This window comes from Cygnus olor, chromosome 7 (genome assembly GCF_009769625.2).
Source record: "Cygnus olor isolate bCygOlo1 chromosome 7, bCygOlo1.pri.v2, whole genome shotgun sequence".
NCBI lineage: Eukaryota > Metazoa > Chordata > Aves > Anseriformes > Anatidae > Cygnus > Cygnus olor.
In genome coordinates, this window is record NC_049175.1 from 12213434 (window position 1) to 12239017 (window position 25584).

Sequence of the window (25584 nt, forward strand, 5' to 3'; positions counted from 1 at the left end):
CAAGCTTTTTGTTCATGAGGAATTTTCCCATCTATACTCTGCTCAGACTGAATGCACAAGTGCTTTGATCCCAATGGCAGCAGCAAACGTTCTCGTCTTCCTTCCACCCAGAGATTTCCAGTGCTTGGAACGCAAACAGCCCCACAGCACAGTCTGAAGGCTTGTGCATGGAAGATGCAAAATACTAATACTGGATATTAATGCAGTCAATTGCTACTCCTTCTGACTTCACTGGGACAACTCCCAGAGCAAGGCATTGTCAAAAAGGAGGGTAAGAGAACCTGCATACAAAAATACAAAGATTACCCTCAGAAGATAAACTTTGTTTGAAAGAATCATGGCAAGGGAGATGGCACAGCTATGTGTATTCACATGTTTTGGTTAGCATTGCTCAGAGTGTACAAACAGTACAGAAAGTGAGGAAATCTCATATTTGTTCTCTGTACCCAACCACGAACAAAATGTTTCTATTCATTCCTAACACGTAATCAACAGTTCTGCTTGCTTAGAGTCAAGAGTGAAACTAACCTGGTTCAACATAGCAGGAGGTTTGCCATCAACATGCAGAAGCCTGAAACGGCCCTTTAAATAAAACAGGTAGATCTGAAATGCATATTTCAGTTTATTCCCATAAAATTCATTAAATCTTCTAGCACCAGTTTTTCTCAATCAACTTTAGTTGTTTTGCTTCCCAAGGACAGAGTATACATTTTTAGGAAGCTCAAGGCACAACAGAACTCAAATTAGTTCTGCATTTCATGCCCCATCCTTGGATGCTCATATGCTTAGAGCTGCAAGAACAGAAGAGGACCTGACCACTATCAGACTTCCTGATTCAGGGGCAACTGCTTCAACATCATCATCATGTGTAAATGCTCGCACTATAAGGGTCAGCTTCAGGATCCTTGATTCATTTCCTTACCAGTAGCTTCACAAAAAGCTTTATACCATGCACCTATGTCAGCCATAGGGTGTCTTCCTTAGAATACCATCTTTGCATAAATAGGCACCAAAACATCAACATTAGAGTTACACCTCTACTTTTCATGCTTAAAAATATAAATCTTCCCTCAGTTTCAATACGGAAAAAGAATGCATACAAATTTGCAGAGAATAATGGAATTGTTGTGACTCACATCTGGAACTTGTTTCTGAGATACAGGTAAAGTATATGAAAAATGGTATGTAGATCTTTTTGGGGTTGTTAATACTTGAAAGAACCCTTTTTTCCCCTTATAAACACATATACCACATCTAAAGTCAGTTATCCATAAGTAATCCCTTTTGAAGCCAAAACCAAGTACCCACAATTTTAGCCAAAAGTATGTATTTTTTTAAAAAGCTGATATTATTGAGTTTTGCAAAGGATAAACTCTACCTGTCTAATCTTGGTATTGCCAATAAGCTTAGGGCTTTGGTTGTAGTAAATTCTCTAAGACTGTTATGTAAATAGCTGGTGACATTAAGCTGTAATATTAAAGAAAACAATATTTAAATTTATATCCATGAAGTTTAGATCAAGATTTATGTGCAGGTAGGCAACAAAACCAAAGTAGATGCCAAATATGCAACATCTCTCATTTTTAAAAAACAGATTTTTTTGAAAGTAAACTCTGATTCCTATCAGTTCAGAATCAACTAAACAAATGAAAGGATGATGTAAAACCAATTCACACAACACTTTGCAGAGCTGTCTGAGGTTATTTTATTTTTAATTCATCGTTGTAGAAGAGAAAATAAACATATTATACATTTCTGGGCCTAGAAATTACAGCAAGAAATATAAGCAAAAGAAATTAAAGCATTCTCAAGTATCTTTCACGTTTGCATTTCCACTGGAACTCCGCAAAGCGCAATAACGAAAGAGAACAGCAAGCACGTCTTCTACGGGCAGCTCCCTCAGCCTTCATTTCCGTTCTACTTTTTGAAAAATCATTATGCAGACACTTACTGACCACGTTTCAACTGTGCCCAGTGCAAAATTTTGCTCTCTGAAGTTCCATGTTTCAAATAGTCTACTGAGGCAAGATCAGAACTATAGTTGTCTATGCACTGGTATATCTCGCAAGGCACATTAACAGAAAGCTGTGAATGAAAAGCATCAGTGAGGGACAGGCACCTCCCAGCTTACTCAGTACCGCTTCTGCGGCTCGAAACAAAGCCAAGAGAGGCACGAGCTGGAGTCACGGCCACCACGAAGTTTAACATCTAGCAACAGAACCCTGCTTAGAACCTGACTGCCTCGCAGAGGCCCAAGCCAGGCAGCATCCCCCACGCGTGCCCGACCCCCGCATGCAGCGGCCGGCTGCTCAGCACGGCCGGGACACGCGGCGGGCACGGGGCGCCCAGCCACGGCTCCGGGCAGGAGGAGGCAGCGTGGCTACGGGAGCCGTGCCTGGCAGCTCCGCGGTTACTACACGGCTGGGGCCCGCCGTTCAGCACCGAGGCTGGCCGCCGCAAGGCGTACGTCTTGGGCGTGTGCCGGGACAGATCCGTGCGAAACCCCGACGTGAGCGCAGCCGGGAGCTGCGCGCGGCCCTTGGGGGGGGTTCGGTGAAACGGCCGCGTCTGGCAGCGCCGCAAGGCAGAGCCCCGCTCTTGCTGCGTGCTCCGGGCCTCTCGCAAGCAGCGCCGGCTGCGCTCTGACAGCCGCCGTCCAGAGTGGTGCGGGGGGAAAGCCAGCCCCGCCGAGCCTCCCGCGGCTGCGGGCGGGCGGACCCCGCCGCGCCCCTCTGGCCCCTCCCGGCCCCCGCCGCGGCCCCGCACCGCCATTTGGCGGCAGCGCCCCGCCGCCGGTCACGTGACGGGCAACCACCACGGCGCGCGGGGGTGGAGACGGGGATGGGCAGCGCCCCGCCGCGCGAGAGCTGAGCACGCACCCATGTCACGTGACGGCGGCCGCCCACGCCCCCTTCACCGTCACGTGACGCGGTTTGTTGTTGTTGCGGCCTCCGCGGGGCGGGCGCCCGCGTGGGCGGTGGCGCGGTCACGTGCCGGGGTTAAATCGCTCCCTCGGGGGGGGGGAGGGGGCTGGGGCTGTGGCGGAGGCGCTGCTGCGCGCTGCGCCGGGCGGGAGGGGGGCGGCGGCTGCTGCTGCTCCAAGATGGCGGACGGGGAGGCTCCGCTCCTCAGAGCCCGCGGCGGCGGCCCCGTGGCGGCGGCCCCGAGCGCCGAGCCCGCGCTCAAGCGCCAGCGCCTGGCCTCGGACGACGGCGACTGCGGTCAGGGCGCGGCGCCCGCCCCGCGGCCCGAGCGGGGAGCGGGGCCGCCGCCCGCCGCCGCCGCGCCCGGGGAGTCGCCGGGGGAGCGGCCGGCCGCCGGAGCCCGCGGCCGAGCGGAGGGCTCGGGGCTCGGCGGGGAAGCGGCTGCGGGCCGGAGCCGCGGCGGCGCGGACAATGGGGCCGGGCGGCGGGGCCTGGCCCGGGCGGAGCCGCCGCCGCGGCAGCGGGGCCGGGGGGAGGGGGCGGAGGCGGCGCCCGGCGAGGACGCTGCGGAGGCGGCCGCTGGATGCGGGCGGGGGCAGCGCTCCAACGGGGCGGCCGAGGCCCCGCAGCCCGGTGAGCACCCGGCCCTCCCCTTCCTTCTCTCTTCTCCTCCCCTCCCCTGCCGTCCCCCGGGCCGGCTCTGCGTGACCGCGCGGCGCGGTGCGAAGCCGGGCCCTGCTCGGCGGCACCGGGCAGCAGCAGCGGCATCGCGGCACTGAGCGGGGGGCGCCGCGTTCCGCGCTGCTTGGCGGGGTGCTTCGGGAAGGCTGCTTAGAAAGGTAGAAGGTAGCGCGCTCTGCCAGCAGGGGCTTTGCGATTTGTGCTGGAAAGCAGTTAAAGATCTGATACCTGTAACTCCTCGGTGAAACTTCAGAACAAACTTCTCTGGGCAAAAGCTATCTGAAAGGGAACAGCACTGCATGATGCACCTGGAGCAGCCTTGTTGCTTAAAATCTCACTGGAACAGCACGAGAGAGCTAATGATCTCTTAGAAATGCCTGAGAAGAAGCCCGTTGCTCAAATTGCTATTAACTCTCAGGCATGCTTTGCTTTGTATTGGTTATTTCTAGCAAGATCCCTTTTTCCCTTTGAGGAATCAGGTGAATACATGGGGGAGTGTTACAATTTGAGCCGTTACCTTAAGCTGTTTATCTGTCATGTTTCAGAAACACAAAACAGTGTGACCTGTATGTGATGAGTCTTTAACAATGTAGGCTTTGATCCTTTACACAGGAGACGTAAAGGTTGTTTTAGTGTAACTTTACACTTACTGATGTGTACTAATCAACTCTTTTTCCTTCATAATAATCTTTGTGTACGATGTTCACAGACTCCATGCATCATGAGACAGAAGTGAAATGCTGTAAATATATAAAATAATAAGAAATAAAGAAGTCAGAAGAGCACCTCTGTGCTCTCAGAGCAAGACAAGTATAAAAAGCAAATTTCTGTCTTCTACCCTTTTCCATTCTAATCAGAGTAATTTATACAATTTATTTACGTGACCAAGGAAAACAGGACAGCACAACCTCTGAATAAAATATGGTGGTGTCTTGTGGTGGTCTTTATTTAAGAGTAAAGTGAGGTAACCTAGCTAATATACTGTAGGAATTCATTCAAGTTGAGGTCAAAAACTATTGTAGCGACCCTTTGCTTAGAGACTGACTGAAACTTGTTTTTATTTGTTCATAGATTTTCAGCAAATTAAGCTATACTTGATGTGTTTATTTCTAATAGAAAAGGTTGTTAGAAAAGGTCAGTGCTCTCTATTGTAATCAACTACTCAGGTTAATACTTGAATTTCTCCTTAAATGTTGGGTTAGTGTTGCACGCTGTAAAACAAGTATCCCGTTCCCCTCTAGAGTCTTTCTTCTAGACACATGATGAAGTTAGGTTGAGTTACTCTGGCTTAAGGCCACTAGCTGAGCGATGTACGCCAGACCAACTGCAAGGTAAAATGGATGATAAACTTAGTGAAGGTGGTTCAAGGTAGCACGTTTTCTGTCATAGCTGAAATAGCATAAAAACATGTATGTGGTCAGCACAACAAAATTCTGCACCTCAATTGTGTCCAACTGTGTTTTTAAATTAGCTCTTATAACCTAGCTAAATACTGTTCTGTAAGTGGTGGTGCATTAATTTTATTCCATATTACTGTAAGAGAAGATAATTTTGATTGTACTTTAGGTTTTTTTGGAACATGCAAATAAACATCGTGCCCAACACTTTGTAGAATGAAAACCTCACTCAGGTCAACATCCAGCCCACTGAAGCCAGTATTAATATAGCAAATCCGGCATTCAATCCAAGGCTAGTTAGCAGATCTTTAACTTCTTTCCAAAAAAAAAAAAGAAAGTGTCTAAGTGGTGAAACTGTTTGTAATTCATTGCAATCAACTTGAATAGCGTACAATTTCAGATTTTGTGATACATGAACTGTCATTTGGCTCAAGTGTTGTAATATGTCATTATTGTGCTGTCTTGCAGATAACTTTCTTTTTAGTGATGAAATCATAGCCAATGGTTTTCACTCCTGTGATAGTGATGAAGATGACAGAGCCTCACATGCAAGTTCTAGTGATTGGACCCCAAGACCTCGTATAGGTAGAAGTCTATATAATGTTCTTAGATCCTGTCTACCTTTGAACAGTTCCTTAGTTCTTCCTAGTCTTCAAATGACTTATTCTGTTGCAAAAAATACCAATTACTGTTTTTCATCAGATTAGTTATTTACTGTATCCTTTATGATACCTAAGGAATTTAAAAATGAACCTGAATTTGTATTTTGATTAAAATGTCATTTTTTTTCTGTAGAAATCCTGCCGTGATCCATGTTAAAGGCATAAATGCAAACTCACTGAATTGGAAAATTGATCGGAATATTTCTTGCTTACTTAGTATTACTTATACTTTAAGGATCAAGAAACACTTCTTGTACAATTTTTAGACTAATTTCACTGTAGGGCCCACTGTCCTACATAATACATGGACTAATAATTCTGAAACTGATGTCATCTGTTGCACAGGACCTTGGTAGAAAGCTTTTGCCTCATGCAGAGGTGAGAACTGCTGGTGAGGTCACTGGTGACTTGTGTGGGACAGGATGGCAACAAAATATTTTACTTAAAATCTGACCGTATGTTATCTTTACTGATCTCATCATTACGGGATCAATGTTGGTACCTTTTGGTTAAACATGTATGATAGTTTTTTTTAGTGTAGCTTAAGATTTATTTTTCTTCTACTGCCTTATTCTTGAGTGTTTCTGGAAAGATTGATGGCTGTAGGAGGTCATGTCTGAAATGATTAGTGTTAAATGACTAAAAGAACAATAAAAAAATTCCATGGATTGGTGGGCCCATTTGTCTTGATGAAAGACACAAAAGTATATGCATGTTTGTTGTCCCTTCAACTAATTTCTGTGAATACCCTGTGAAACTATGGAAAAACACCAATGAAGCCATGAAATAGAGATGCATTGTGAAAATCATGTTGCTAAATGTGTGCTTCTAAGAGCCATCAAGCTTGCTATGAGCTGTGATTTTTTTACCTTGACTGATTTCCTAGGAAATCCTTCATGGGTTAACACAAAATAATCATAAAACCCTAGCTAGGCTATCACTTCAGAATTTTGACCAACATATACAGGGTTTTGAATGAACAGGGCATTAAATTGGATTAATAAAATGAAGTGGCAAGCATTAATAAATAGAATGATGATCACAGACACAGGAAATACGTGACTCAGTTCATTTCTGTCTTGCTTTGTTTTTAAATTTTCTTAGGTCCTTACACTTTTGTTCAGCAACATCTCATGTTAGGTACAGACCCACGAACAATTCTGAAAGACCTGCTACCAGAAACAATCCCTCCACCCGAACTGGATGATATGACGCTGTGGCAAATTGTCATAAACATTCTTTCAGAACCACCAAAAAGAAAAAAGCGAAAAGATATCAATACTATTGATGATGCTGTGAAACTTTTACAAGAGTGCAAAAAAATTATGGTCTTGACAGGAGCTGGGGTACGTATTCCTGCAATGACAGTATGAGAATATATAGGGAGTTGGTTAAATTCTTATCCAAAGCTTTACAGCATGCAAGTCTGACACTGGCAACGCTGGTAATCAAATAATTGTGCTAGATGGGAAGAGGAGGTACAAGCTGTCCGCTAGAATGATGCACACTGCAAGATTGGAGCTTAAATTGCAAATGACAAGATCTCCCTTCTTACAAGAAAATACTGTTAAACATTTAAACTCTTAAAACAATTGCTTTCACGCAAACTTATTGTGAAATAAAATTATATCTGCCTGTTCCAGAACATTTTCTATCCTAGTCTTTTTTTTCATTTCAAACAAAGGTAATGACTTTCTTAATAAAGTCTCAGTGGATTTCTTAAAATGCCTGGTGGAGCCTGAGGGACTAGAAGAATAGGACTTGAAAAGGGAAGAAAAAAGGAAGGGGTTGGATTCTGCGAAGAGTTTGATTGGATTTCAGTAGACTGAATATTACTTTTAATGTGCCACACTATGATGGTAATAAGATTACTTACTGTTTCACTAAACAATGCCTGAACTGTTGTATATTTGCAGCTTTATACCTGTGTACCTGATCATGGTATGAAAACTGATCTTTTTCTTTTGCTTCTGTTGGTCACACGCAGGGGGTGTGACACTGTTCAGAAAAGATGATAATCCAACTCAGACCAATTTTTCAGAAAAGCACTGCTATTTCTGTTATCCATTCTTGCTCTTCCTACGATTGCTATTGTACAGCTGTTTCCCCTCCTCTTCCGACAGTATTCTGGGCTAGTGTGGGACAATAAATTAGTCTTCGACTACTACAGTGCTTAGCTTAGTTTATCAGAAGCATTTTATTCATCAAAAGCAAGAATCTATTCTGTTACTGCATTAGCATGTGTTTAAAAAAAAAAAGTGAACCACCTTGTCCCAAGGTAAGTTAGCAGCTCAATGAACAGTAAGCCATATTTAATGTAGCTTTTATTTTAAATCTTTGTGCACTTCTTACAGAACTTTCAGTACTAAAAGTTCTAGTGCCTTAATACTGCTTGTATGGATTGTACTGAAAGTTTCTGGGGGACCTGGTCATCAACCTCTGTGCTATTTCTCCTGCTTATGAGTTGAAAATTATGTTAGCCCAAAAAAGGGGGGGGGGGGGGGATGCACGGAACTGAGGCTGGTTTTGTTCCTAATGTTTGTGAGCACTGAGCATGCAGGGATGTGGCTTCACAAATGCTTTGTATCGCAGTAACTCTTTGTAGCCCAATATGTAGTTTTGTTTATTGCAGAAATATATTTCAGGTGTCTGTGTCTTGTGGAATACCTGACTTTAGATCAAGAGATGGCATCTATGCACGCCTTGCTGTAGACTTCCCAGACCTTCCAGATCCTCAAGCAATGTTTGATATAGAATACTTCAGAAAGGATCCCAGGCCATTTTTTAAGTTTGCAAAGGTATGGTTTTCCAGCCATTTTTTTATCTTGGTCAGTAAAGACAAATAACACTATTAAGATGCATAAATCAGATTTTGAATTACTCTGTTAACAAAAGGGTATCTTTGTCTTTTGTTAAAAAGATAGAATTTATTTTAATGAGACATCTCATTCAGTGGCATGACGACTCTCCTCTTGAGCGGGTCTTTGCAATCTATTGATTTTATATCCTCAGTGTTACTTTAGTCATTGTATGCAACCATGTATTAGACTTACTGAAAAGACTTAGCAACTTATCTTTTTTTTTTTTAAGCTTATTTCAACCTTTCCTCTTATAAGTTCACTGTGTGTACAACCATTCCAGTTGGTGTTTCTGATTTCAGGGAGGATAAATAAAAGCCTTCAATCCTCAGTATTCCTAGCTGCTGTTACATTCACTAAAAAATAAAATGAGAAACTTCTGGCCCACACATAAGTAAAGTGGAAAAATAAATTTGAATTTGAAGTGCTGTGGCATGCTGTTTCATGTCATAGAACTTATTCTTGTTTTATTGCTGTATTTAAGGTTTGGAGGAGTAAAGCAGTTTCATGCACTGATGAGTTTGTTCTTGTTTCAGGTTTTGATGTAGTTGTCAGAAGGTTCTGTACATCTTAGGAAATTCAAGTCTTTTTACGGGGATTGTGTTAATTTCTTAAAAGTAAGGGCGTAGCAGTTTTCAGAAAGATGATGGTGATAAACAGTTTAATTATAAATGCAGGAATTATCTCTCGGAGACAAGAAGGAAATATAGAAACTCTAGATATTGAGAAACAAAAAAAATACTGCTACAGGACCAGTAAGGACTGGTGAAAACCTATCACTGCTGATTGTGCTCACTTTCTCCTCCCTTTGCTCACAGTTCATACTACTGCTCTGTTATTGATCCAGAGATTGGAAAAGAGAAACCAATGCATGCCTCAGTTGCTTGGTTTTCTGTGAACATCTCTTATCCAGATTCTAACACTTTTTGATGTTCATTAGTGTATTCAGTGGGTTTTTAATACTGAAATAAAAAAAAAAAATACTATTTGAAGTCTTCCTATATGCCCATTTACCGGAATACTGTTGGCTACTAATTTTTTCCTGAAATAAGTTCTTATTTTCTATCCTTTGGTTTAGCTAGATTATTGCTTCTTTATTCCATGAAATCTTTAAGTTCCTTTAACTCTAGAAGCAAAGAATGGCCAAATAAATTTGCAAGTTCGTGGCAAGTCAGCACTTCTGGTATTAAAAAAAAAAATAAAAGGAAGAAGCAAACAGTAGCAACTCTGAAAGCTATTTACCCTGCCTGAGCAATGGTTACTTTACTCAGCTAGCATATTTGGACTTCGAGATGAATTTGTTACTTTAGTACATACATTTTAAGGCACATTTACTGTATGTGGGCTTTGCTCTATGTTTAGTGTACTTCTCAATGTGCGCTATCATGTTTGCCTCATTCCCTCTGTCTTTGTATATCTATGGCAAGAGGTCTGCCATTGATCACTGTATGTATATGCATTTCTAATTCTCTAGCCAATCTTACCTTTCTTACCATTAATGCTAAAAACTCATTTTAGTTCCTGCTTCACTGATTCATCTGTACAAGCATCTGCTTCCGCTTGTTCACTGCGTTCTGTCTTTTCACACTTTTCTTATTTTTCCAGAATGACCCTTCCCTTTGGTTCCCGTGTATTTATTTGTATGGCTATTGGTGGCAGAACACATCTTGCTTGTTCAGACTAAGATACAAAAGCTCTTAAGACCACACAAATATCTGATAATTGTGTAGTAGCCTAGTTACAATCTAGGTGATATCACCATAAGCAATCAATGATCATTGCTGCAGTTTAAGTACAAAGACCTATATAGCTTCAGCAACATGAGTAACTTAAAATATTTTTGTGGAAAACAAATACTTTCGAAAAGCCTCTTTTGCGTGTTAATTATTAGGCTATATGGTAGCCAAAGCAGGGCTGTCACAAAGATAAATGAAACAGTCCACTGTTGTGCTAGAACTTGTGGTTCAGCTTTAAGTACGTCCTGGTAAAGGTAAGCAGCAGCCTGCTCCTTGCTAACTTTCTGTATCAAGGCCTGCATTTCCCAGGTGAGACTCCAACCCAGTTGCTGTTCCGTGGTGGGAGTGATCGGAGAGCAGAGGGTCTGGAATCCAAGTTCCTCCTCTAAATAAGTGCTGCAGAACAACAGATAGTTGCTGCTGCTGCTGTCCTCCTTGGCACACAGCAATTGGAGGAACTGCTCTGGTTGGTCAGCTCTAGGCAGAGGTTCCTAGTATGAAGCCTTCATTTGGGTGCCTACACTTCAGTTTTCCTTTTGGCAGGCTCCTTGTTCACTGTGAGCAAGCATCAAATCGTTCTATAAAAATGCACCCCTTTTTTCCAAGGCTCCTTAAATGCCTTTCTCCTCTGCCTTGAGCTCATGGAAAGGCTAAGCATCTCTCAGGGCCAGTGGAACTGCTCTGCTACGCCATAAGGTTTTAATTGATGGCTGTTGTAATTGGCTAAATTCACAAAGTTGCTCTGAGTACCACCTGCCTTCCACTTCGTCCAATTTGTAGTTCTATTGTCTGGGCATTAATTTCCTAGGAATGGCTGCTGATGAATAAAATCTGTTTATCCTAAACCAAAAGACTAGAATCCAAGTTGCTCATGCAATTTTTATCTGACTGCTGTTAAATCATGCATGTTTCTAATAGCAAACACTGAGGTTGCTTGGCAAAACGGAAAAACAACCTTCCTTCCTTATAGTTCTCAAAACCAAGAAAGACCTAGACCTTGCTTTGTGCTGCACAAAGACCAGAATGCCAACTTCTGCATGGAGCAATTCATCCTAGTATGACAAGAAGCTCAGCTGTTGAAAGAAGAGTTGGGTCTGAGAGAAATGGCAAAATGCAAAGGGGATGACTACAGAAAATGCTTGCATAATTGTGGCTGCTACTGTTCAGCTCTGTGTCAATTGCTGCAGTTTTGTATTCATATACACTTTCTAATGTACTTTCGAATTCCATAGGAAATCTATCCAGGACAATTCCAGCCATCTCTCTGTCACAAGTTCATAGCTTTGATGGATAAAGAAGGAAAACTACTTCGCAACTATACTCAGAACATAGACACATTGGAACAAGTTGCAGGAATCCAAAGGATAATTCAGTGTCACGGTTAGTGATTGTAGTTTCACTTAATTTTTACATGTATGAATAATGTTTACTGGTGAAAGTAACAAGGTAGTTGCTATTGGGATTGATATTTTTGTTTCCTTTAACTGACATCTCTCAGGAACAAGTATTCTGCTTTTAAAATAATTTAGTGTGTTAGGTTAAACTATTACGAATAGAATAACAAAACAAAATAGCAGAGAAAGAGGTTGAGAAACATTTTCTTCAGACATATCAGACAGCAAAGCCCAATTTCATGTTTGTAGCTAACACTGATATATTGCATTTTTTCATTAAATGCACTAAACTTTCCTGAATTTGAACTTTCCATTATAGCTTCAGGAAAAGTTTAGAGCTCCTTATAAGTGTTTCTTGGTATGTTCCACCAGGCTTCTTAAAATTCAACAGAAGAATGAATAGAAAACTGTGTCAGCAGGAAGACTAGGGACCAGACAAGGATGTGTTTGGCCAAAACACATTCCATGTGTCTCTCTGCTGCTTACAGGACTATGTACTTTACAGATTGAAAATGCAACTTTTTTTTTGTAAGTTAGCTCCAGTATTTAAAGCAGAGGTGTGTCAAGTGGAAATACTATTTTCAGAGATAATGCTTGATAAATGGTTGTCCTTTTGCATCAGTGAAGATCCACAAGCTTAGACCTTCCCTTTTATTATGTATTTGGTGTTTCTTTATATTCATGTATGAGAACAGTATGAAATTTGTTTGTTAGTGAAATGTAGTTTAGCTGCTCATTCTTAATTTAGAATACATTCCACTGAAATCTTAAAGTACCTTGTCACTTCAGTGACTTACCTTATGTATAAAATATTACAGATTAATCAGCTGTTGAACAGAACATCGTTTTATTACACCTTCAGTGTCAAACATTCTCTAATTATGATGCCAAATTAAGTGGAATCTTTTAATTAGTTGTTTGATATGCTTCCCTTTTTGAAAAACCTGCAAATGTCAAGCTAAAAGGTCAAGGATCCATTTTTAAGCAAAGAACACACTTCCTGTAGTGTGTGTCTAGATCACTCAGTAGACTTCAGCAAATAAATTGCTTAAAAGCAATGTTGACGTTTGTAAGACCTGACTTAATGCTGGTATTGGCATTAGAACTGGAACTGAAGAGATTAACTGCTAGGTTAACAGTAGGCTATCTCCTGATCTCAAAGTAAGACTACAGAGAGCTGTTCTAATCAGTTCATGCTCCTTGCAGGAGGGAGAGAGAATGAAATGTTGGAGGATGCATTTCAAACAGTGGTAACAGATAGCTAGAGGGAAGGGATAGTTGGTTCTGCCTGACCAAGACCCACTTATTAGCATTCTCACAGTATCCAAAGTAAAATCTGGAGAAAGTTACATGCTGTTCTTCTCTGTCCCAGCTGTCAGCAGTTCAGGGATGCCAGCCTGGTACTAGAGATTGAAATTTACCCATTAACCGTGACTGACTCTTAGAGAGTCTAATTCAACCTTTTCCAGGGACCAAACTCACTTGGCTTCCTTATCTACAAAGTTTAGCTCAGTGCCAGATTTGTCAGTTTGCTTTATTCCTAGTAAATGTGATGCTCTGTCCTGGTGACCAAAGAGCATACCATAGAATCCAGCTCACGGAATAACCCAAATCTAATGTTAGTTTCCATACGTAGTCAGTGTATCATGCATTTTATTTTGGTTATCATTCCTTGTTAGGTATCTGTCATGAATTTCTGGTGTGGTTGTGTTTTTGCACGTCACTGACACGTTCAAACTTTCCACTTTTTCAGTTGCATGCTACAGTAATCAGATTTCAGACCAGCTTTAGTGTATATCCTGTAACAGTTGAAAAAATGCTATGGACTTCAAGAATGTGCGGCTTTTGGAAACTAAAATGGTTGTTTTGAGTCTATCAAGCCTTATCTGACTTACAGTTATGCTGCTCAGTAATAAATGCTAGTTGACTAATGGTAGTGGCTAAAGAGAAACTGAAGTTCTGTTGTTTAAGGGTTTGTACTTCTATCTTTATTCTTTCTTTCTCTCTGTGACAGCCTGAAGTTAATTATGAGTGTGCCAATGACAAGGAACCTTGTAACGGTTTGGGGAGTTCATATATGAACGCTTCAACACATTTCACGCTGCAGAACTACAGCAAAGTGCTAGTATGAGAATTGCTGTATCTTAAATGTAGGTTGTGAATTTAAAATGCCTTTTGCATTCAACCAGCACATCTGGAATTAGATCATACTCCTTACCATTGCTGTAGCTGAATGATAGAGGCAGTGGCCTGCTGGCTACACAACTAGGGTGTGGGGCAGCCTAACTTCTTGCTACTGTCCCTTTGACAGTGGAAAAAACTCAAAAAATAGTGTTGGAAGTAGGTGCTAACAGATGCCTCGGAGAGGGTTAGGTCTGCTAGTCTGACAGATGTGTCTGTGACACACCATATGAAGAGCAAACGATGTCTAGTCTTGAGCATCTGTTTTTAGCTGTTTCCAGGTTTTTAGCTGTTCCCACCTTCTGCACATACTTGACGCTTTCAATATCTTAATTATTACCTTTTTTTAAAGTTTCCTTTAGAAGAGACTTTTCTACCACCTTCTAAGTTACTCAGTCACAGTGGGAGAGCAGGGCTTTCTTCTTGCCCTTTATCGCCATAAGGAATTAGAGATCTAGACTCTAAATGCTTGCACAGGTTGGAGGAACGATGCAGTATTATTTGTTGTCATGCATGTGGGATATCCTACTGCTAAACCAGACTTGCTCCTGACTCACATCTGGGAGAACTACCCTTTAGTACCACAGGCATCTTTCTCTTAAGTTACTTTTTAATGACTTTTTTTTTGTTTAGCACTGCAATATAATAGCCGTTGTGTCATAACATAATTGGCAAAAAGACTAAACCTGAATTACTGAATATTCTTTACTTTTACCATACGGGTTTTTCCCCTTAGGTTCCTTTGCAACAGCTTCCTGCCTGATCTGTAAATACAGAGTTGACTGTGAAGTTGTTCGAGGAGATATTTTCAATCAGGTAAAAACTTAAGTCACTGCAGCTTTCTAATAAGTAACTCTTAAAACATACAAAAAATGGATTGTTTAAAAGATCTGCATTTGTTTTTAAAAGACTCATGACTTAGAAACATATGAAATACATGGGAAGATGTGTTTTTATCTGTATTTTAGCATTTGCTCTAGTATTTAAAAATATACTCAATTACTACACTGCAAAGTGAGGTATTGGGAAAAAGGCAGAACAAAACCATAGGAGTCCATTTCTAATGGCAATTCTGAGAAAAGTAGAGCTTAAAATGGTAAGTAGGAAGTTGGATTTATACCTGTTATGCTAATCTGAACTCTATCACACTGGGAAAGTATTCTTAGCCATTTATAACATCAGTTGCTCTTAGAGCATTTACGTACATTAAAAGTGCGTAAATTGTAGATGATGCATGGAGAAATTGCACAGTATAAAGCAGCCTCTGAGCAAAGAGAAGGATGAGATAGATGTCCAATGTGTACTTTCTAGGACTTGTGAACTGTTTTGTGTACCCAGCTCCCCACATCTGGGTGTAAAGTGCTCCAGAGCCAAGTCAGGAGTTAGTTCTGCTCTGTCAGACTAGAATAAGCTTTGGCTTGGTTGGACCCTCTTTGCTTTTGTTCCCTATCTTTTGAAGGAACAGAGATAATGATCAAAAAGATCTTGTATATATAAATGGAAGGAGACTTTGTTGTGGGTTGATAGAGTCCACAGTTGCAATTTTAAATGAGAAACATGAAGAGAACATCTTTCAAGTACTGCATTTGAAACAGAACTCAATGAGAGCCTTTCAGAAGAGATGTTTGAGTAAAAGCTTTAAGAAATGCCAATCTCATAAGACTTATGCTTCGTAGCATTGAAATATTGGATGTTTGAAATGTGGTTTACTTTGCTATTAACCTTATTTCTGAGAGTTTTCTTACAGATGCTTGCTACTCCTTTACCTCAAAGCCAGTTGGTTGCGGTTTGGGCTTTGTTTCTTGTTTTGTTTTCCTTCTAAACAACTCTTCCTAAGCATGTTGTAGTTTTTTGTTTTGATCAGTGGTCAGGACTCCTTCTCCTAACAAGACTTGAATCATTGTACTTTTATATGTGGAACTGAATTTCTGCCCTGATGGCTTGTGGCCAGCAGAGGAAGTGTGGGGAAGGGGATAGAAGCCCGTAGCAATACTTCCGAACAGTGAGAACAAAGAGGGTTCTGAATTCCAAGAACGAGACTGAAGAAACTTCTGACATGCAATCTGTCAGCCCTGCTCTTACAGTAGGGTTGCTGGGTATCTCAGTCTGAGGGAGGCCCTGGCTGTAATAGTTATTTTGCAGAACAGTAATTCCATATGGTTATTGCTGAATATAATTTCACACAACAAGAAATAGAGCTATTGAAAGAAAAAAAACATCCATCCTTCTTTATGCCTCCAAAACAACTGTTCTGTTTCCCATCATCTGTATTCCATAGTTTCCACTTCCCAAACTGGTGCTGTGCCGTTTCTTTTTATGTTGCCTCTCTAGAATACAGAATTTGGTTCCTTAGATATTTAAAGAAACCTGTTCTATATGTACAAAACAAACCATTGTCCATTTCAACAGCTCTGTTTCTCTAACAAGATCTCCCCATCACAAAATGGTTTTCAGACTTCGGTCCTAGTATTGAGTCCACTTTCTATTCTCCGCTGTCCTTCACTACCTGGAAGTTCAGTTATATGTGGCCCCAGGCTGTTTTCCATTAAAAAATTAGTTTTCCTTTCCTCTGGTCCTTCCCCTTACAGTCCTAAGTGCTTCACAAGAAATTAACTATCTAGCATCTTTCTGTCAGGATTTCCTTTCCACATATTAGAGACTGATCATTAAGAACATCTGTTTACAAACCTACCCATTTCTTGCTGCTGCTCCTCATTCTTTTGCAAGTTCAAATGTAATGTGCTAGTTCCCTGTAGCGTGATTCTTTTTCTAGGTTGCTGTATACAACCATCCTTCTGGATAAGAAGCAGCAGCCATTATAAATCACAGGAAAAAAAAACTTGATAGTAAAGCAATTTTCAGTTACTTCCAAAAATATCAATTTCACTTTGCTTTTGACTATTTTAGGCAGCTTCAGGAAATAGCAAAAGCATCTCAGATTTAGGAAGAAAAGGACCATGAAAACATGCAACTGGCCTTGGATGTTCTTAAACCAAGATAATCTTTACTTATCTTGTTTTTGATACACTGATAGCATCAATAGCCCACAAGGAATTCCACTTCTCTGTTGTTAGATGAGTACAACAGCAGAGGTGGTGGGGCTCTGGGGAAGTGCTGCCTCTGGAGGGAAAGAGAATCCTAGGCAACTGAGTGGCCAGTTATCTAGCCTTAACTTCTTGGTATCAATTTCAGCTCTTGGAATAGATCTCCCCCTTACTGACGACCTTTCTGAGGATTAGCAGAGAAGCTGGTGAGTAGCGTAGTGTTGAAACATATTTATGGGCCCCTTACAGTAACTCAAACAATTTGGATAGGGACCTCAGTTGCTCTACAGAGATCCATTAAATAATGTCATTAGAATTCCTGTGGGAGAGGATGGGAACAATTACCATTGCTTGGTCTTTTTAGCCAAATTAGAAGTTAGAGATCTTCATTTCATCTTCCTCCTAATACAGAGTAAGTATATTTATTTCCTTAATCTTGCAATTTAAAATGCAAAGAAGGCATTACTACCTTCAATAGATGAAACAGCAGGGTAAAAAGTTACAGAAAAGCTTGTGTGCTATTAGCTATCTTTCTAATATGTAGAGATCCAAGGAAAAAATATCAAGATTCATCCTGCCCACCTTCTGTGTTTTGGCAATTTTTTAAGTTGGTTTCCCTTTAGCATCTGGATTAATACTTTTTAGCTTGGGGGAGGTGATGAATGTTTTCTCTATACTGCTTCCTAGTTCTTGTGCTACAGTGCTTCTTACACATCTCTCCTACAAAGTTTTGCTCAAAGAAGGATTTATCTAATCCTTCTAAGGATTCTAAACTCCTTCTAACCCTTCAAAGACTTGACTTTTGGGAAAGGTCCTTTGACACTACAGAGGAAGGCCTTTACCTTGCAATGCTTTCTCATATGGAAAACATTGTCTTTTGTTGTATTGCAGACATCAATAAACTGGTTCTTTGGTTTAAACTGTTATATATTGTCTTTTTCTGTATATAGTCTGTTTACAAGAGGGAATTGTGTGTTTAAATGTCTTCTTTGATGTATCTTTCATGTGTTGTCCTATTATGATAGATACTACACATCTCTTTACAAAGCACTAATTTGCTTGTGAAGACTGCTATAAGATTGCAGCTCCTTAGATTTATTTTGGGATATCGTACTTCTTAGAGTATAGCTGAGAGAACTTTTCTATTTGAAAGAACAATTGTTCAGCAATAAGTTCTGCCTGTATATATTCGCATCACTCACCTTCTTGCTTCTTCTCCCTGAAAGAGTCCTAGGAAAGAGTTGAAAGTGGTCAGAAAACCCTCTGGTTTCAAGAGGGGAAAGGGAGCCTGCTTCTCCACTGACATAACTCCCCACTACTTCCTCTGCTCCATTTCTGGAGGAATTGGAGAAGCTTAAAATGGAGACCAAAAGTTCTGCTCCATGTTCTTGTTCTGTATGCTTTTTGCTAGCCATCTGCTACAGTGCCATGTTGCTTTATGCATGTAACATTCTCCCTTTGGCGGAGAAAAGGAAGTAGAGAGGTAAAGCCCTGCAATATACTGTTTGATTAGGAAGGGTTTTATATCAGACTGTGTAATGGAAAGTGATAGTGAAATCAAAGCTTTTGTTGAGATTAAACCAAGAGAAATATATTCCTATCCAATAGGAGGTTATTAGACTTCAGTGTTGAGCGTGACTTCTAGACTTCGGCTTAATTAGATAAGAACTGTGGCGCAGAGTTTCATGGTTTCTCCATTTTGAATGAAAAGGACTCCCTCTTTATTCCTGCCTTAGTTCTATTTGTGTCCATTTGCTGCAGACTAGGTTAAGAAATGTACTTATCTGTACATCCACAGAAAAATAAAATCAGGAAATGTCACTGAAACATCCTTGTCTTTTGCCAAAATAAGTCACCATGAATTGCCAAAATCTGATGTTTTCAAGGTCACAGCCACAGTGGTAATCTAAGCTGTTCTACTGCAGGTTGTTCCTAGATGTCCTAGATGTCCACCTGATGAACCGCTTGCCATCATGAAACCAGACATAGTGTTCTTTGGAGAGAATTTACCTGAGCAGTTCCATCGTGCCATGAAGTATGACAAAAATGAAGTTGATCTCCTTATTGTCATTGGGTCTTCACTGAAAGTAAGACCAGTAGCATTGATTCCAAGTAAGTAACTATCTCTGGTAATTTCTTCTAAAATTTGGTTCAAAGTAGAATTCTCAGTTAAGAGCTCTAAGAATGGCTTGGGGCTTGATTCAGTGAAGAAACTAGGTTAAGTATTTAGTTTTCTACTACGAATGTAAAGCTGAAATGCAAAATGGACGAAGTAACAAATTCTAAGTGCTTTTTCTATGCTCAAGGCACAATATGGATCTAAAGGTAATGAAATTATAATCCAAAAAGCTACTTGTCTAGAACTTGATTACTTTGTTCTAAGATTAAATTAGTTTCTCTCCCAGCTCACACTATCCTTTCAGAATTACTTGAAAGATTTAGTAAGTAATTGTCTTGTGAAAGATAAATGTTGCATCAAAAAATCAGTTCAACTACACCTGGTGTCTGAGCTGTAACTTAGTTTAAAGGCAGTACTTTATACTACATGATACACAGTGGGCATTATATAGCATATGACCATTTGGATCCTTAGCTTTTAAAAGTGGTAAGGAAAAACATCTGTGCTATTATACACTTAAAAAAATGCCCTTCACAAGGGCTGAGAAAATACCATCACTGGTTATTTATTTGCCTACTGAGTGCAAGACTTACTCACACTGAACAAACTCTCCAACTGCAAGCCTGAGAAGGGCACGTACTGACCCCCTGCTGTTAACTAGGAACAGCGCCACATCCATGGCTTTTGTAGTAACATCCTCAGACTGAGGGGAAGGGCATAGACTGGAAAGTCAGGATCCACTACACAAACCATTGCTCCATCCATGTCTTAGGACTTGATTTCATGAGTTGATTATCTGAGGAATTAATACTAGGTTACTAGCCTGGAGGGTTTTGGAGCCCTGACTGTCAGAAATGGGTTGAGCAACCCCATATAGCACAAATTGCATCTGTAAATATTTTTCGCTAATTAAGGGAATGTCATTTACCAGCAGTATATTCTTTGTGTGCACTTAAGTATATCAAATGAATGCACAGGATATCTGCAATCCATCTTAGAGGTTATAGTATTAACTTTAATAATAATTTTAACACTCAACCAACTGTAGCTTAGTTGGAGTAGAAAAACACCTTTTACTGGGGAAAAAAAGGCCAGGGGGGGAATCTAGTTAGGCTACAGTATGCATAGCACCTTAAGCTGCTGTTTTGGTTAAGTTTTAAGACTTGCTTGTACTCTTCCAGATCTGTCTGTTTTGGTCTCATTGCAAGTGAATGCATGAAGACAACTCAAAGAAATCAAATGTTCTAACTAGATCTCTGGTAAAAGTCAAGCTGAAGTGACTACCTTGTAATTATCAAATGACTACCTTTAAATTATCTTTTTTATGTATAGGTTCCATCCCCCATGAAGTGCCTCAAATCTTAATAAATAGGGAACCTTTGCCTCATCTACACTTCGATGTGGAGCTTCTGGGAGACTGTGATGTTATTATTAATGAATTATGTCAAAGGCTAGGTAGCGAATATACAAAACTTTGCTACAATTCAGTAAAACTTTCAGAAATAACAGAAAAGCCTCCACGACCGCACAAGGAGTTCGAAATGCACTCATCTGAGCTACCACCTACCCCTTTAAACATTTCAGAAGACTCTAGTTCACCAGAACAAATGACTCCACCAGATTCACTGGTGGTGTCGTCGGAACAGCCAGCTGAATGTAAGGTAGAAAACTGTGATCCTGCCTCAGAAATTAAAATGAGCTGCACAGAGGAAAAGCTTCAGGGCACACAGACATCCTCTGAAAACCCTGAAAATGCTACTAGTGAATTAATGAACTCTGAAACAATGAAGGAAAATGGAACCACCAACGGAGAAAACAAAGAAAAAGAAATATTGAAGAAGTGCTGGGTAAACAGACCTGCAAAAGAACAGATTAGCAAAAGGCTGGATGGTGAGTAACTTATTTCAGTATTCTGCAGATTTTGACTTTTATGTTTATTCTAGGCTTACTTCAAAGCAATAAATAAGTTGCCCTTGAGGGAATCAGTGTTCTCTGTGGTTATTTTTGCTCAGACAAGTGTCTACCTACCTTTTTCATCATTACAGAGTTTCTTCTTTTGGAGAAGCCAATAGGAGCATTTTTTGTAATTTAGTCAGTGATTACTAGAAAGATCAGAGGTTAGGAGGTTGAAGCTAAGTATCAAATCAGTGCTTCTTACATTTTCAAATGCACTTGCAGAAAAATAAGACGGATCCTGGGGTTTTAAGATAGTGGGCACAATACATCACTCTTGAGTCTGGCAGCTGTCTTACAGGACTGAATGATGAAGCCATAAGATTTGAAAACCAAATTGCACAGTTGGATTTTGAAGTGAAATTTAGACTTACCAAGGAAGCCTTTCGGTAGGCAGTCTGTTAAGTGACATAAACAAGTAATCACATTAGAAATGCAGTACAGATGGAGAACCAGGAATTAAATTGCACTTTTCTAAAGCAACTGTTTAAACTTTTGTCAAATACTCTGTACAGTGGGTTCCAATTCTGTGTTACAACTAACAGCAATCTAGCTGTGAATACAACATGTACCAGTGAAAAGCACTGCTAAATTACAGTTTAAATACTGTTTTGTGTCAGAGGGAGTGGGGAGAAGGAATACATAGCTTTCCAGTGAAGCATGTTACATGCTGTTCCTAATGATACATTGAAATAAGTGGGTTTCTAATGTAATCCTATTTGTCAGATAAGCTTGACTTTTGAAAATATATCTATGCAGGTACTTTCTAACCAGATATCTGCAAGATCTTGTATGAATAACTTACTTTAGCTTTTTATTTCTCATGGGCAACCTGCTATAGTTGCCCCTGCTTGAGCAGAGGGGTTGGATCAGGTGACCTCCAGAGGTCGCCTTCCAACCTCAACCAGTCTGTGATTCTGTGATACTGACCTTTTAAATTCTGTTTCAGGTACTCAGTATCTATTTTTACCACCAAATCGCTATATTTTCCATGGTGCTGAGGTATACTCAGATTCTGAAGATGATATCATGTCTTCTAGCTCTTGTGGGAGTAGTAGCGAAAGTGGCTCATGTCATAGTCAGAGCTTAGATGTGGAGGATGAGAGTGAGATTGAAGAGTTTTATAATGGCATAGAGGATGAGGATGCTCCAGAAAGGGAAGAAGAAGCTGGATTTGGGGAAGATGGAGTTGAACAAGATGCAGTTGATGAATCAGCTTATACAAATGAAGCTGCAAGGAATGATCCAACAAACAACAAATTGTAAAGTGATCACTGACTGGTTACAGGAACTTTCCACCAGCATTAGGAGCTTTGGCATGTCAGAATGAATGTTTACGTCTGAATTTAGAGCAACAAAACCATAAGGATGTAGTGTTTATAAACAACTAAAACAGATTTTCATGCTTAGTTTTTTACCTTTTTCAATAAAATTCTATTACTGCACACTCAACACTAACTCATCTTTTTTTTTTTTTAAAGGTACTAGGGATATCTAAACAATTGTCACTATGTTCACTTTTAAGTCAGCTGTCTGATCAGGCATCCATGTATATAATACATATTTTTGCTTAATGAATTTCAGCTTGTATTATTTTTAAACAGTTTTGAAAAAGCCATTGGAATGTTAAACTAATATAAAGGGAACAGCTAATTTAGACCAAAGAATGGTATTTTCACACCTCTTGCTTTTGTAACAGTTTGGTTTATTTAAAACCTTCTTACGCTTCTGCTAAACTTTTCAGTCTTGCGTAGTCTGTCATTAAACACTGGCATTTTCTAAGACCTACTGTGGCAGCTAATTTTTTGCTTCAACAGTTACTTTGTATGTTTGAGACATACTTAAATGTGAGTAGATAGTTAAAAATGGAAACAAGACAGTAAGCACTTGAAAAATCCTACTCTGTTTTTTAGACTGATCAAGAAGTGCTGTGAAAATGCTTAAGTTACTGAGTTTAATACTTCCTGTGGACATGAAGCAATGTTGACATTGGCTCCTTAGCAATTATAATACTGGAATACTGGCATTTTTAAACAAAATGGATCCCCTACAGTAGAAGTTTTTCAGGTTGTATACAGAAAGTCAAATATAGTGCAGCTTGCATTAAAAATAGTATTTGATAAACTGCCAAGGCTCTAACATGGAAGCTTGGCTGAGTACACAATAGTGTTCCTAGCAGCGTGTGGAAAAGGTGCAAAAAACAAATCTTTCTCTAGTACTTAAAGATATAACAGAATCAGGAAAAACTAGCTCAAATAGTGAGAGCTTCTGCTTACACCACTGAGTAGATAAAATACAGATTAACAACCTAACCTGGAAGCATGCTGTTCTGAGATGTTGTCTCAGGTTAGGAAAATCATTTTCCACCTACTAGCTCCAACTCGCATCTTAAAAGCAAAGCTGCTACTCCAATTATTACACTGCATCTTCAAGTGCTAGGCTGCCTTAAAACTGGATGTTGCAAATTTTCAAGTGCAGATTGTTTCCAAGCCTTTAGAATAATTTTGTAAAATTGCACAGTGCAGTAGTAAGTGAAACAGCATTTTTATATAAACCACTTTTTCAACATTGGCCCCAATGATCTCTACGATGTAGATTATTCATATACTTTGCTTTAATATTTATTACATTTTGGAAGATGTATAGTAGCTGTTCTTTGAACATGAGATACATCAGATAATAAATATTTAAGAACAGCCTTCTGTATTCATCTAAAAATGTTGGCATGTTGTCTCATTGTCCAAATCTAATACAACTCTTATTTGCCTACACTAAAGAATGCAATATGTTTAGTTTTCACTTGCATGTCACAATGTATTAGTTTGTGCTATAGGAGATATTTTAAATTGAAATACTTTGTTTTAAATTATTTTTACAGTGAGGATTGTTTTCTGCTCTTTTATATTGTATATAGTGTCTTTTATGTAATCTACTGGCATATGTTTTGTAGAAGACTGTTTAAAATAACTGGCTATCTTCCTGCAACTTTTGAAATACAAAACCAGTGTTTTATACTCGTACACTGTTCTAAAGTCTATTAAAATCGTCATTTGAGTTCTGGTTTCTGTTAATTTCTAGTTAGATCCTAAAAACTCAACAAAAGATGCCCTATAAAGTCTTAAGGTATATCGTAGATAATGTAGTATTATATAGTAAATTGCTTTTTCCATCTGACCCCCTGGGGAGAAAAAAAAAAAAGCCTGAACAAAGCTAGGCTGCGCTGTCCTCAGTAAAATGACATCCTGAACCACAATGCAATTTCATCCTTCAGAAAACGACTTTTCTCTTTTCAAGCCCTACACTACATTTAGATGTATTCACTGAACAATAGTGTTTATTCCTATACCTCACAGCTCCCTTTTTCCCTTCTTTACCCAGCCCAGAGCTTCCTTGATTTGGGGACTTAATACTTCCACCCCAACCTTCAATAGCCTCAGCCAGGAGCAGCTTTCTGTAAGAAACCTGCACCACGAACGATTTCAGGGCATATTTCACTGGTTAACCATATCACGCTTCACCTCTGCACTTCTAAATCAGCAGCCCTCATATATATATATAAAATATATGTATATATAATAGATATATAGGCCAAAAAAAAAAAAAACTAAAATTCACACACCTGAACTGAAATACTAAAAATACTAAGCGTTCTTTCTCACAGCTAACATATCCCTAACAGCTTCACTTTGAAAGGTCTTGAAAAGATTTTTCCTCCGGAATAAGATAGCTTCCTTCCCTTTTTTTCTACATCCAGATAAATACGTTTCCTTTTTGCTCTTCCTTGGATCTTTGCCTCTATTATCTGAGCAGAAGAAAAACCCCAGACTAGAATGTGTCACCTCATTCCTTTATTTCACATGCTATCCTTTCCCTGCAGTGAAGACATCTTTGAATGCTGTGTAAAACAAATGACGAGGTAAATGATGGGGATGAGTGACTATTTGTTATCTGTAAGTATGCAGCATCTTACCCAAAATTCATTTGGAAGCACGGAAGAAGGTGTTCAGTTCCAGTTGTAATTTGCTGAATCTCAAAAAAAGAGGTTCCTTCTTTTTCTCAGAATTTGCATTACTAACCTGTGAAAGCATCTTTGTCCTTGCAGTATTTATACTAAACAGATGTACAAGAGAAAAAGCAAGGTACATGCATTTCTTTAACGCTATAAAGCCACTCCCTAACCCACCTTCAGCTGCCTTTGATGTATTAGATGCAGTGATGATTGTATTAGATACATAAAGTATTTCAGGTGATATAAAAGCTGTCAGTATTTTAAAAGTCTGCAATATTTTTTTTTTTCTGAATAGCCATGTATTCCGTAATGGTCTATCTTGAATCGAGTACATTTTAACTTTTTTTTTCATTTATCAAAAATACATAATGCTTATTAAATGAATGACAGTAAAGTACCAAATAGCATCAAATTGGAAGGGGCTCTAACTATACAGAATTTGAATGAAACCAGCACTCAGAATAAAACTGAAAAATTGAAATAAAGTTTGAGAAAAAGGAAGATACAGTTCAGTACTTGAGGTTCAATATCTATGGCTAAATACTGAATCAGAACAGCCAAGTCTAAAGGCAGCTGTAATGATAGACTTATCTACGGAGTGACTGGGGGTTAAAACCCAGGGCTAA

The 25584-nt window shown here is 39.8% G+C and overlaps 1 protein-coding gene across 5 annotated transcripts; it reads left to right on the plus strand.

Annotated features, from left to right (window-relative positions):
* Positions 1-2911: 2911 nt before the first annotated feature.
* Positions 2912-24000, plus strand: SIRT1 (sirtuin 1). Of its 5 annotated transcripts, none has more exons than XM_040563119.1 (9): positions 2912-2931; positions 5471-5587; positions 6769-7010; positions 8310-8462; positions 11491-11638; positions 14570-14649; positions 18803-18989; positions 20329-20886; positions 21899-24000. In XM_040563119.1, exons 3-9 carry the CDS (start codon positions 6798-6800, stop codon positions 22213-22215), a joined length of 1656 nt encoding a protein of 551 aa, XP_040419053.1. In that variant the 5' UTR covers positions 2912-2931; positions 5471-5587; positions 6769-6797; the 3' UTR covers positions 22216-24000. The 5 variants fall into 5 exon arrangements, with proteins under 5 accessions (XP_040419053.1, XP_040419048.1, XP_040419052.1 ...); XM_040563114.1 differs by lacking the exon at positions 2912-2931 and adding an exon at positions 3072-3557; XM_040563118.1 differs by lacking the exon at positions 2912-2931 and adding an exon at positions 3586-3763.
* Positions 24001-25584: the final 1584 nt, after the last annotated feature.